General features: G+C 46.2%; 1 protein-coding gene across 3 annotated transcripts in view; it reads right to left on the reverse strand.

Annotated features, from left to right (window-relative positions):
* RB1CC1 (RB1 inducible coiled-coil 1) overlaps positions 1–14,441 on the reverse strand; it is a 1,537,866-nt gene that overhangs the window by 1,267,521 nt on the left and 255,904 nt on the right. For all 3 annotated transcript variants that reach the window (XM_069621043.1, XM_069621041.1, XM_069621042.1), the window contains exon 7: positions 1,443–1,613. In XM_069621043.1, coding sequence (XP_069477144.1) covers positions 1,443–1,613 — 171 coding nt within the window. The remainder of the gene's footprint in view (positions 1–1,442; positions 1,614–14,441) is intronic.

Raw genomic sequence — 14,441 nt, forward strand, 5'->3', positions numbered from 1 at the left:
TTTTAGAAGAGCACTTAAGACCATTCTGTTTTAGCTCCCCACTTTGTTTTGGCTTCTCCTCCTTTCTGAGCAGCTCTCCTCTCTAGCGCCATGATGCCCCTGGGCGACCGTGCGCTCTACAAGTACAGATAACATAACATACTCAGAAAGCAGGCCGAATCACAACCAATAAATAAAATAACAGATCTTAGGCTGGCAAGAGTCATGTGATTACATATAAACAACTACTTGAGATGTGCTGGAGTCTGGAAGGGGGATTCAACCTTTGCAACCCAATATGAAGACCATGCACGAAAAAAATGACCGCCTAGCCAGCATGCTGCTCTTAATCATAGAAGTCTTGGTTCCAATGATGATGTGTTGAATAGCTACAGGAGCCCTCATTTTATCTAAGATTCAGGTTGGGAGCTAGCCCAAACCCACCAATGAGAAGGATCTGCAACAATCAAACAGCACAGGTTTGTCCATTCCTGGAAAACCACTCGTCAATGAATGAATTGTGAATTGTTTTGTAAAAGGTTGTTTCAACCAAACACAAAAAAACCCACTTGTCATCACATAGGCCCAGCAAGAGACATTGGCGCTAGAGGATGTGTACTGGGATTAGACAGTCCCAATCCCCTTCAATCTGGCACGCATACACAAAGACCAGTTGCCCGTGAAAGCAGCACCTTTCACCAGGAAAGGGGTTACCACATATGGCATTTCCTGACCTGAGAATTTAGGAAGAAGGCCAAAGGACAAGATGGCAAAAGAACAAGCGAAACCCTCATGCCAAGGCCATTTTAAGGTGCTAGCCACCTTTAGTAGCCATTTGCAGTAATTTTAAGTACACGAGAAAAATATCACAAAAACAGTAAGAAAAAAGAAAAGAAAATATATCACAAAGCTGCCACCAGCTTGTCCTATACATATATTGTCAGAGCAACCAAAAGCCATTATAGAAAAAGTTATAAGGATACAAAGTATCCTAACTGCGCTTCACTGTAAAATGATGTGTGCAATTGCAAAATACAATTCTATATGCAAAGTGCTAAAGCTGCTGGAAACTAAGAGCACATTCTGTTGGTCTTACTGGATATAATCCTCAAGAATGGTTGACCGTGGTTTTAAATTTACAACTGATACTTTACCACAATCAGTTTCCAATGTCATAATCCCTCCTTGCAAGTTAGAATAATGAAAACATTGATCAACTAGGTGCTCTGGCGCCCTCGCTGATCACAGGGGCAACAATAGTGTAAAAAACCATGCACAGTGAAGATCCAACATTCTCATGATACACCAGAAATCGGAGGTGCTTATACAGAGGGGTTTATAAAAAAAAAAGCCAATAGTCGCAGTGTAGCATTATGTATTCCATGGATAGATATTTTTGCTCAGTTAATAACACATTTTGAAGTACTTCATTGAACATGGTATAGAAATAAAAAAACAGCTACCTGAGCAAGTTCTTTCTGTTCATTAACCAGTCTGCTACAGCTGGCTATCATCTGATCCAGCGCATAAAGCCGGTCTTCAAGTCCTTTGATGGCTTTCATGTTCTGATTATCTAATTTGGCAATAGTTTGTCGGCCGTCTGCCAAAAAAGGTTGTATTATCCGTGGATCCAACTGCAAGGTAACCAAACAACAGGTCATACATATATCACACAACATTATCAAAGTACAAAATGTAATGATGGGGAAACATTTTCGGCCTTTACTGACAAAACACAGACAGGTGGTACATTTTGGGGTTGTCCTGTGCAGAGAAGAGAACATTTTCTGAGGTTGCATTCCCAACACATTTATTGTATGTGCGTAGTCAATGCTTCGGTTGATTATGTCATTGCAGACTCTAGGAATTAATGTATTTAGGAATTAATGCATCTATATCACAGACCTTTGCAGTTATCTGGGGATTGTATAAATCTTTTCTGACAGAGGTGTTAGGTAAGATTTGCACAGAGCTGGTAAATCTTCCTTTCCTGGTTCAACCCCAGAACTTTTTTCTTTTCTAGTGGGATATCTTTCATTAATACCTCAGTGAGTGGGAACCTTTTTCCACACTAACCTAATCTTTAACTCTTTTTATGGGTGTCAATTTTAAGACTCTCCATAGTGTCTTTTTGAAGTTATCATGTTTAACAGCTTATTGGCAATAAGTGCCTGTTGTTGCTGGGTTGCCCTAGGGGCTCCCCATTTAACGTTCTTGTGCTAACCTTGAGTGAACTACATTTCCCAAGGGTAGAAAGGATCTTTGGATCCCTTTTACATTTTGTTAGGTGAAACCAGCACACCCCACCTTAAGTGGAGTGCTGGGAAGATACAATGTATCCCCTTTCACACTAAAACCCTAACAATTCTGTTACAGTGACAAGCTTACCTTTAATGGCTGGTGGCAATTATACCTTTTACTAATTTGGTGCACCTTTACCGCAGGCTGTGATCACAGCTGCATTAACGGTACCTATGGGTGCTCATTTTACCAAAATGGCCCCTGTCTTCTTTTTCTGCCATTTTAGTGTTTCTTGTCATTTCTTGTTCCTTCCCCTGACATCCAGGGTGGGAAATCCCTTTGTGTGAGTTTTGTCTTCGGCGGGCATCCCCTGGACACCACGCCCAGGCTCCAGTCAGTCTGTAAGCTCAGAAAGTGGGGGAGGAGTCCAAAACTTCCCCCTCCTTTGTCTTACGCCTTGCTTCAACAGGGACAAATCCCAGTGGGGGGCTGGCTGTCCTGATTGGACAACCAGACGCCCCTTTCTTGTAAAATGCAGGGAGAAAATGCAGAGGTTGTGCTGTAGTTCCTGATAAATACTGGTAACCTGGACGCTGAGGTCATGTCGACCACTGGAACAGGAAACCGAAGAGGATGATGAAGAAAAAGCAGCAGAGACGATTTCCAGCGACTGGAGAGCCTGCTGTGTAACCCGAGCCTGCTGCAGCCCTTCATTCCAATCGACCAGGGGACTCCATAAACGATGATCCGCACCCAAAGCCTGATCAGACCCTCTAGACTCAAGAATACCTGCATATTTAGCCATCATACGGGTTGCTGCGACCTTGCGTTCTTGCAATACCCCAATACCCTGGGACCTCCAGCCACTGTGTAGTGCACAGTCTTCCAAATTCCGAATCTCATTGAAACTTCGTGGGCATCTTTGTGTATCTCCAGAGACACAAATCGAGTCTGAAAAGTCCCCTCACAAGAGTGCTGGACCTTTAAAACGACGAGAATTCAACCACGATTTTCTGTCTTCTTCTGTGCTCCTTGAAAGGGTTCCAAAATCGCAGAACCGCATTCAGCCGAGAGAGAAATCTTGCCTAGAGCCTTCTTCATTGATCCCTGCTGCAAAGTCCCTTCTGAGGTCTTGTGTTCAGTCTCCAGGACAAGGAATCCACTGACCGGGTATTTGGCTGCAGTCCCTGAAGTTCTCCTGCTGCAATCTCTTCTTCATTGGTGAGGTACTGTGTTGGCTTGGGAATATACTTACCTTAAGCCTTTTGGGATTTCTGTGTAGTCCTGGGGTGTTTTCTGTGATTGGGAGGCCCCTTGTTCAGTGCACCCATTTCCACTGCTTGAATCCTGCTGGGGTGTCTTCTGTGGAGCCCCTGGACCCTCTTCTAACTATAATGTAAAGTACTCACCTGTCTGGCCAGTTTTCCTAAGGAAACTCTGACTTTTGCTACTAAAGAACTTATTCTTACACTGCCTGTTGGTCACTAGTCCTAGTGACCCCACTTCTGCCACACTCATGATCCAAGAATAAGGGAAAGACTGAAGGGATTGGGACTTCTGCCTAGAAAAGAAATCAAGTGTTTTACTTACTTGTAAAGAGTTGGTTGGTAACTGTAATTCTCAGAGTGAACAGTTACAAAAGTTCTTACTGATCTTGAATGTGTGATGCACTATTCTTAAAAGTATGGTTAACATCTTTTCTTTCTTAGCCACTGTTTTGCTAGTCTAATAGAAAGTAGATGTGAAGGTATTTTACTCTCCTGTAATTTGGTTGTACCTCTTTACAAAAGTAATGTGTTGGTTTCACCAGATTATTCCTGTAGGGTAATTGTGTGAGGGTCGACCAACTGTTGGTATCACCAGGTTAGTCCTTTTAGGGATAACTGTACGAGTGTCCCCAGCTGGGTCTTGCTTCCCCTGACTTGCTGCTAGCCTGTCCTTAATAAGTCTACATTAGGTGGTTGCCTACATAGAATAACTATTCAGTAAAGTGTGACATTGGGTTTTACTTTCCCCTTCATTGTGAAGTTAAAGCATGTGGGTTTTACTTACCTTGCGTTAGCTGTGTGCATTCCAAAACAAGTTACCAGAGTTATTTCTTACCTCAATCTGGGGTTCCCCAATTTCAAAAGCATCTGTAATTGTATATTACATCCTTAGGTTTTACTCACCTGGTATAACTGTATGTTATGACAAAAATAGTTATAGGTTTTTACTGCACCTAGGATAAGAGTTTCACTATTCAACAAAAGTATATTGTCCAGATGACTGTTTATGGGATTTGTTCCAAGAGTCACTGTACAACTGGAAGGGTATACTGCCCTTGTATTACTGAATGTAATCTGAAAGTAACCATTGGTCTTTTTACTCCCCAAAGCTTGACCTATACTAAATGTGTATAACAAGGTTTTGACTTCCCTAGAACTACTGTTAGGTGTTCCAAATAAGGTTTATACTTGGGTCTGTGGATTTCAAGAATAGTGTTGTGTTTTTACATTGCGATTTTATATAATATGTTAGAACTTACTTAACCCCTAGATTTATCTGGGCCTACCTGTATTTAAATAAATCCTTTATTTTTAGAATATATAGTGTTTCAGTGTTTCTTTGGATCCTTTGTATTACAATTTCACTTGTACTGTATCTACTGCCCTCTCTCCCTCCTAAAATAAGCCTGGCTGCCCTGTCTTCGCTACCCTATACTCAGGTGGTACAGTCTTATACTAAGAGTGGAGTTTTGTACTGCCTCAGTTGAATGGTTTTATTAAGTCCTTAGTTGGACTTCAGAAAAACTGTCCTAACAAGAGGAAAAAGTTGACAGCCGAGAAAGAATTTGTATAAAAACATGCAAGCGACATATGCCCTTTCTCCCCACTATACCTTTTATATTTGTATTAACCCCTTAAGTGCCATTGACGAGATATCTCGTCCTTGAAATTGCTTACGCAGTGCCAAGGACGAGATAGCTTGTCCTTTTTGGCACCTTGTTTTGTGTGATCCCTGCAAAGCGGGGATCACACAAAACTGTAATCCAACCCCCAGGCTATGTGAGGGGGAGGTCCCATCTGGCTGGATTATCTTCAGTTTCACGTCAGCGTGCGTAATGCATGTCGGCGTGAAACTGAAAGTAATGTTCACCGCAGCAGCCATTTCGGGCTGCTGCAGTGAAAATAGAAGGTGAGTGTTCACCTTTCTCCCCCTCAATCTCCGGCTGTATTTCAAGCCGGAGATCGAGGGAGGTGTCATTGGAAAGGGGAGATTCTCCCCTTTCCAATGACACCCTGTGTGACAGCATTGCTGCCCGCAGATCGGGCGCAGGGCGCTCGATGCGCGGGCAGCAATGCTCACTGGACCACCAGGGAAACGTTTGTGACGTGGGGGAGGGGGGGTGCATACAGTAAGCAGCCCTCTCCGCCCCGGCCCCAAAAGCATGGGGGCCCATATATAAAGACCCCTGGGGGCGGACAGGTGCCCATCTGCCCCCAGGAGTGGGGGCATAAAAAAATAAAATAAATGCGGAAAAAAAAGTGATGGGAAGGTGGGAGGCGGCTTGGGGGCCCTAGCAACCAGGGATTGTTTCAGAAAGGGTGTTGTTGAAAAGGGGAGATTCTCCCCTTTCCAACGACACCCTGTGTGACAGCATTGCTGAACGCGGAGAGGGCGCAGAGCACTCGATTCGCGCCCATCAATGCCCACTGGACCACCAGGGATAAGTTTGTGACATGGGGGGGCTACTTACAGTAAGCAGCCCTCTCCCCCGGCCCCCAAAGCATGGGGGCACATATGTGCTGAACCCTGGGGGCAGATGGCTGATCATCTGTCCCCAGGGAAGGGCGCAAAATAAAATAAAAATACTAAATCAACTGGGATGGGGGGTGGGGGGACACTAGACTACAGGGATTTTTTTGCCCCCCCTGAAAGGGTGGTGGCCCACCCCTCCAACATCAAGTGGAAAGGGGGGCCACCCCTTGTAGCAGATTTATGCCCCCAGGCAGGTGTACATGAGGTGGCCCCCCATCCAATTGGAGGGGGGGCACCAGAAATAAGGGTGCAAGCCCCCCAAAGGATGGGGCTTGCAGGTTAGGCCTCCCCTGGGGGCAGATGGCTGATCTGCCCCCAGGGAAAGAGGCAAAATAAAAAATTTAAAACAAATAAAAAAAGGAGTTTTGGGTGGGAGTGAGGGGGGGCACTAGCCACCATCGATTTATTTTATGGATAGGGGGGAGCCCTCTCCCCCTTACCCCAAGGGGAAATGGGGGCACCTCTTGTAGCCCTCCCTGGGGGCAGATATCTGCTCCTAGGAAGGGGCATCTGCCCCCAGGGAGGGCTGCATGAGATGCCCCCCTGCATTTGGTGTGAGAGGGTAGAGGGTCACCCCCCATTATATTAGAAAATTACCTGGCGATTTAGGGTGCCCCTCAGCCCGCCCTAAAGTGTAGTGTACCATTTTCCATTTTTTTCTTTGTTTACAAAACTTGCCAATCTGGCCCCAGGGTGCCCAAACCTTACTGCGCCACCCACCAGTGGGCCTGTCCCACACATTTTTGGTGGCTCTCTCCCCCCACCCCAAATGGAGGGGGGGTGTATCTCACGCAGCCATTTGTAGGAGGCCCAGGGCGGACTGCATGAGGTGCCCCCGCCACCCATTTGGGGTGAGGGGAGAGAGGGCCATCAAAAATTGTGGGACAGGCCCCCCAGTGGGTGGGGCAGTAAGGGTCGGCACCCGGAGGCCAGATTGGCACTCCAATGTGCCCCTCTGCGCCAAGGCAAGTTTCGTAAACAAAGAAAAAAATGGAAAATGGTGGAATACATTTTAGGGGGGGCTGTGGGGCACCCCAAAGGAACGGGGAATTTTCTAATGGGACGGGGTGGTGACATCGTCTCCCCCACCTGCAATGGAGTGGGTGCCATGTCATGCAGCCCTCCCTGGGACCATATATCTGCTCCTAGGAAGGGACGCCTGAGCCCTGGGAGGAGTGGAGGACAACCCCCGCCCTTATCTGCCCCCGGGGAGGGCTACATGAGATGTGCCGCCCCTCGAATTGATGTGAGGGTGGAGATGTGCACCCCTTCACATTAGAAAATTCCCCAGCGGTATAGGGTGCCCCTCAGTCCCTGCTAAAGGGTGCCATGTCATGCAGCTCTCCCTGGGACCAGATATCTGCTCCTAGGAAGGGACGCCTGAGCCCAGGGAGGAGTGCAGGACAGCCCCCGCCCTTATCTGCCCCCGGGGAGGGCTACATGAGATGTGCCACCTCTCCAATTGGGGCACTCCCCTTCACATTAGAAAATTCCCCAGCGGTGTAGGGTGCCCCTCAATCCCTGCTAAAGGGCAGCCTGCCATTTTGAATTATTTTCTTTGTTTACGAAACCTGCCTTGGCGTAGAGGGGCACATTGGTGTGCCAATCTGGCGCCGGGGTGCCCAAACCTTACTGCCCCACCCACTGGGGGGCATGTCCCACCATTTTTGGGGGCCCTCTCCCCACACCACAAATGGAGGGGGATGTACCTCAAGCAGCCGTTTGTAGGAGGCCCAGTGAGGCCTGCATGAGGTGCCCCTGCCACCCATTTGGGGTGAGGGTGGGAGAGGGCCCCCAAAAATGGTGGGACAGGCCCCCCTGTAAGTGGTTGCAACCCAGCACTCCAACTAAGTCAATGTCTAGTATGGGATGCCCAATGGAAACCCTTATTTATATATTTTTATGTCAAAATTTCATTTATTTCTGGATGATGTACCCTTATATAACGCCCCCCTCTTTGAATCCCCCCGGTCTCACTGAACCAAGAAGAAGGTTTGTTTTGCAAAGTCAAAACAATTTATTTGATGAGTTGAACAATATATATATCACACTTTTATGAATATGCACAATATCTAAATATCACACTATCATGAATGTGAACAATGATCAGCAATGGATAGTATCACAATATCAACAATCTCTTTAATCAATTAGGAGTAGGAATAGGACGAATAAGGAGCAGAGAATAACTTTGTATGAGTTCAAGGAATGCAATGATAGGAAAGAATGCAACAAAGAAATAAAACTTAATATGAATTCAGTCAAAGACAAGGTGATCACTCTTTCCCCCTGTTACTACTACTCACTCCCCCCTATATGCAATATGAAGAGATGGAATGGGGGCACACAGGTATCAGGAATAACAATCAACAATTGCAGTTTCAATGCCGATCCCCCCCAGCAAGCCTAGAGAGAACAGAAATGCGGGTCAATTGCTTTTTATGTGATTTGAATTGAATGGGAAAAATGCTAAAAATGATTTTAATTTGATAACAGGATTCAGAACTAGTGCGAATTGCTTTGGATTGGGTCAGGTAATAACTAGCAATGATTGTAGAATGATTAGCAGATAGGAAACGAAATTCAGAAGTTGAGAGCAAGAAATAGCTATTTTACATGTGGTGAAATTGAGCCAAATGCGAAATCGCGGCAAACTTTTCAGCGCACGAAAAACGTGATTACAGCAAAACTATACTTGAAAGCTGAGGATGCTAGCTTCAAAATGGCATTTGAATTTCGTTCCTAGCACGTACGGTTCAAAAGTTAGAGGTTTTAATGAAGGTTGATTTTTCTCAAAAGAGTCAAGATTTCAAAATGAAAGATGCGCTGTTGAAGATCTGGAACAAAGATTTCTTAACACTAGGGAGTCTATGGAGCCGCAAACTACACAGACAGCACAGCCACCGATCCAGAGGCGCCTCCGGATGGTTTCTATCTGCCTGAGACGATTGCCTTTCTCCAGAAAAAATATATTAGCGCCAAGATGATTATCACTACAATTCTCACAGGATGATGTGGATGAGAGAAGAATTCAAGATAGACAAAGAGAGATTCAATAATGCAGTTATGGATGTGTTGGAATGGTTTGGATGGGATTACTTAAGCTAAGAGATGACTATGGACAGTTCTATGCTAAATACTCACTACTATGGCTTTGGAATGGAATGGACCCGTCAAAGATCTGGTCAAAGGTTTGGCTGGAATTCGCTCACCACCGGACAGGTATCAGGGCACCTGGACTCTGCTCTCAGCAAGGCACTCTGGTCTGCACGGCCTCTTGGACTGGATCTGACGGGTTCTGGGTTACAGCTCTGCTGGACTGATCTGGATCTTGGGTTCTAGCAAGGGTTCTTGGCCAGAAGCAGCAAAACAGCTCAGCCAGGCTGTTGTATGGTTTAGGCCCCGTGGAAGTTTAGGGGTTCAAATCAGGTTGCTAGATTTTCAAGGCCTGCTGGAAAGGGTTCAGATTTTTGGGTTAGGCCTCTGCTTCAGGGTTCTGGAGTCTGGATTCTTCCTGCAGAGCGCTTCGCCAGTAGATCAGTGATGAGTAATTGTGTGTTTTTCTGGGTCCTCAACAGTCCCTATTTATCCATCTTCCAAAGGGGTGGGGAGGCTGATTATACTATGCCCAACCCTCTAAAGATCTGATCGGTCAGAGAATTCCCCCTCTCCTGATTGAGAAGGGAACAGTGTGTCATGATGTGTTATGTGTCAAAGTGACACAGTGTTTAGGGTCTATAGAAAATCCCTCCCCTTTGTTCTTACCCAGAAAATCTATTTTTCCCAAAAAACATATTTCCAATATGCACAACTTGTTAATAATAAATAATTACACAACAGATTGACTAAGGTACGTTTCTGTCCAAGCCTCCTCTTCCTACGAGTTTTGGTTCACAAATGACAAGTGTCAGTTCTGTACCAATTTTTACACATACCATCTTGAAGTAGAACGATGTTCAACACCCAACAAGGAGGTTGGATCTTTTGGGTGGTTTGTGAGCCATGAATTTTGCAAATTTGACAACCAAGAAAAACGGATTTCCACACAGCTCCTGTGTTACCACTGACATAGGCAAAAGTGGATGGCGGCCTATTTTCTGGGTTTTTCCTGCGCACTTCTGGGTGATTTTAGCGTGCAAAATGCTTTCCAGTGGCCATTCTTATGGTCTCGAAGCAAGCAGCGCACAGGAGTGTTGCAGGGCCTGGACTAGTGGTGTAAAAACATCCCACAAGCACCCCCTCTTGGGATTTGGCGTTGATCGTCTATCAATGGGAATTCGCACGACTGGGATGTCAGTTTCATCGCTTCTGATTCCACAAATGGCAAAGTTCATCCTCTTTACCTCCATCAGGGGTGGATCGATCGGTTCTCCTCGCCAGTCCCGATGTGAGTATTGAGCGATACTCCGGGCCCTTCGGATCTTTCCTCCTGGTCCCTGGGTAGTCATCCTTGGTTAGTCTCCATGGTTTCCAATCAAAACTATGGGTTACAAAACAAAAACATTTGTAGACATTTCCCCACCACTATTAATGTAGTGGGGCGGACACATACATTTTGCTAAATCAGGACACATTTTTACATGGTAATCATGGACCGTATATTGAGTATTTTAGAGTTGGAGTTTTATGGAGCTGGTGTGACCCCCTCTGGGGTTACAGAAGAGTCCTCCAATTGCTGCAGAGTGTGCCTCGGGTGGCAACACTTTAGTTGATTAATATGGAACCACTTATCTTCCCCTTCTGCCAAACGGCCTTTGGGGATGCAGATTTTGTAGGCGACAGGTGAGATTTTGTCTACAATTTCAAAAGGACCCCTCCAGGTAGGCAAAAATTTGCGCTGTTTGGCATGGTTCCTTTGGAAATTGTATAAGTAGACCCGGTCTCCTACATTGTATTCTTTTCTGGTAGTCTTTAAATCATACTGGGTCTTCAGGCTGTCGGCTGATCTTTCTAGATTTCACTGAGCATAGGCAAAAGCATGTTGAAGGTGTTTTCTCAGATTTTCAACATATTCATGAGTTGTGGAGTTATTGATCAATGTCTGCTCTTGGGTTCTGTAGAGCAGGTGCTGGGGAAGCACCATCCTGCGTCCAGTCATCAGCTCAAACAGTGAAATTTTAGTTGCAGATGAAGGGGTAGATCTGATGGCCATTAGGACAAGAGGTAATTGAACATCCCAACTTGGCTCAGAATCTGCCACAAACTTTTTTAATATGCTCACAATTGTTTTGTTGCATCTCTCCACTGCACCACTAGAGGCTAGCCGGTAAGCAATGTGTAGCTTCCTTTCAACCTCAAGTATCTCCCACATCTTTGTCATTACTTCGCTGGTGAAATGGCTACCTCGGTCAGACTCGATCCTTTGGGGTAGTCCAAAACGCGAAAAGATGTGGTTGATCATCAGGGTAGCTGCTGTTTCTGCCTTGCAGTTTGGGGCCGGGAGACATTCCACCAATTTAGCAAACAAGCATGTCACGGTCAACATGTACTTGTTTCCCCTAGAGGAGCGAATCACAGGCCCAATGAAATGGACTTGCAAACCTGACCATGGCAGTGTCTTCCCCCCTCTTTTGGAGAAGCGCACGGTGTGTGAGGGATGTTAGCTGAAATTGTGCACACACAAGACATCCCTTCAAGTATTGATCGAGGCCCTGCCCCATGTGAGGCCAGTATGCAACCTCTTAAGATTTCAAGTGTTGTATGAAACCCCCTATCACCGGCTGTGGCCACATCATGGCCGTGACTTAACATCAGGCTTCGGAATGAGGTAGGGGCCACCCACTGATCATGGCCAGCTAGGGATCTCCTTACCAACAAACCGTCTTGGATTCGGAACATTTTTGGACATTTCATCAACACTCTGAGGTCCTCTTTCCCTAGGTAATCGTATCCATCAGGGGAAAGTTCTGAGGGTCCTCAATGTGTTGATAAAACTTTCCAATTATTGGATTCCCTTTTTGAGCCGTAATCAAATCAGCATCTGGGGTCTCCTTACTCCATTGTGCAGTTGAGAGTTCATTGTGAGCATTTGTCTGGGACCTAGTGATAGCAGTGACCTGTATTTCCCCCAACAGGACTTGATCTGTATTAGATCCCCATGGATGGCCCCGGTTTTGGTCAGTTGATCAGCTAAGTAATTTCCAGTTTTGTCTTGTCCCTCTACTTTGGAATGATCCTTGTTCTTTTTCCAGTAGATGGTCATCCAATTTGAGGTGACCAGATCATCAATATTTTGAATTCATTTCCCATGTTTCAAGGGTTTGTTCTTAGCACATAACATGCCTCTGGTTTTCCAGTTAACCCGGTGCTCCACGAACCCTTTCCGTCCATAATCCGAATCTGTGATTATGACCAGTTCGTGGAGTTGATGTTGGACATCAGTGAGGATGGCTTGATGTACAGCCATCAACTCTGCCACTTGACTACTTCGGGGACCAATCTTGTACCCAGTGGAGGGTTCTGGGATCTCATTCACCCATGCATTCCCTACGCCGGCCACAAGTTCTTTTCCCCGTTGTTGTCAACATGGTAGGAGCATCCATCCACGTAGACAGTGGGCATTCCCTCACACTTGTCTTCTTCAAAGACTTTGTGTGGGGAATTGAGTTATGCCTCCATGTTGTCCTTGATTTTTAGACTTTCGTCCTCGAGACAGTTTTCTCTGGCACAATCATGCAAGTCAGCCAGACCTTGCGTAAGGGCACTCTTCTTGTTTTGGCCATATCCGACCTCAACAGGGAGGCCTTGCATTGACAGAATCCAGGAAGTCATTCGGGAATTACTCACATTTACGGCCCCGATTCGACTTTGGAGATATTGCAGAGGCTGGTGTGGAGTCTCCACTATGATGTGTTCCCCCTGGATAAACGGGTGATAATTCTTCAATGCCCTCACCGTTGCCAGGAGTGCCCTCTCACAATCGTTGAATTTCTCCTCCACAGAGGATAAAGTTTTACTCGCATAGGAGATTACTTTATTGACCTTGTCATGCTTTGGTATAATACTGCAGTCAAGCATGTATTAGAGAACCCTGTCTCCAAGAAGAATTCCTTGCTTCTGACAGGGTAAGCTAGGCAAGGCGCTTGTGAGAGGCTTCTTTTGAGTTGTCTTACTGCCTTGGCTTGTTCTGGACCCCACTCCCACTTGACACCCCCCTTCAAAAGATGAATCAGGGGTCTTGTGATCTCTGCGTAGCCCTCAATGAACTTTCTACTGTAATTAGTCAGTCCAAGGAGGCTCCTTAGTTCCCGCAGAGTTCTGGGGTCTTTCAATTTCTGGAGTGCTTCCACTTTCTTTTCCTGGGGACAGAGACCCTGAGGAGTAATCTCATAACCCATGAAATTTATACGGGTTCTACACCACTGCTTTTTGAAAGCAAAGATTTGCTACGGCAGCCCTCAACTGTGTCAGAACATAATGGATCTTGGCTAAGTGTTCCTCCACAGTTGAGCTTTTGATGAGGCCATCATCTACATAAGCCAGATTACCCCTCTCACCCAGGTCGGGCATGGCCTTATGTAGAAAAATGTTGAACTCATTGCCGGAGTTGATGTATCCGAAGGGAGTCCGGGTCCATGTGTACTGCTGGCCCCCAAAGGTAAAAGCCAGTTTGTATTGGTCCTCCCTACTGACAGGTACAGTCCAGTATCCATTGGTCAGGTCTATTGCAGTGAATACCTGTGACCCCTGAATCTGGACCAGCCCTTGGTCAATGTAGGGCAGAGGCCATCGGGAAGTATGGACCCATTTGTTGAGCTCCCTAAGGTCGGCGCAGAGTCCCCACTGGCCGTTTGGCTTCAATATCCCCAGCACTGGATTATTGAAGGTGCTGTGGACTGGACGGATTATCCCACGGGACTCAAGGTTCTTAATTATTTCAGTAAGGGACTCCATTGATGCGAGAGGCAAGCGATATTGCTTCACAAACACTGGAGTCATGCCAGGGTCCGTGGGAATTGTTGTGTGGATGTCGGTGCGAACACAGTCATACGAGTCCACCGCAAAGAGATCTTGAAAATCCAAGAAAACTTGTTTCAATTTTTGCTTCTTCTCCAGAGTCTCACAGGCATCAGCTAGGTTGACTCTCTCTTAAACCATCTGCTTGAAGCCTGGAAAGCCTCCTGGTTTCGCTATCTCAGCGGCCTCCTCCAGCTGGGTGGAGAAGTCCCTGGTCAGAGTGGTGATTTGGCCTCTCTGGCCAAATCACCACTTTCCCCCCTGGGGAAAGTGGTGATTTGGCCAGAGAGGTGACTGCCTTTCCCCCCTGGTGGCTTCAGGGGGGAAAGGCAGTCCTCACGGACTTGGAAAATCATCTCATCCCTCCTGAAGTCACAGGTCACATCTTCCTTACAATAAGGGCAGGAGGTGTACAACAGGAAGTTACCCCCATGCCAGGTAAAGATCCTGTCTGGTGTTGTGTT

Source organism: Ambystoma mexicanum, chromosome 5q, assembly GCF_040938575.1.
Source record: "Ambystoma mexicanum isolate Mex_15411 chromosome 5q, UKY_AmexF1_1, whole genome shotgun sequence".
Lineage (NCBI taxonomy): Eukaryota > Metazoa > Chordata > Amphibia > Caudata > Ambystomatidae > Ambystoma > Ambystoma mexicanum.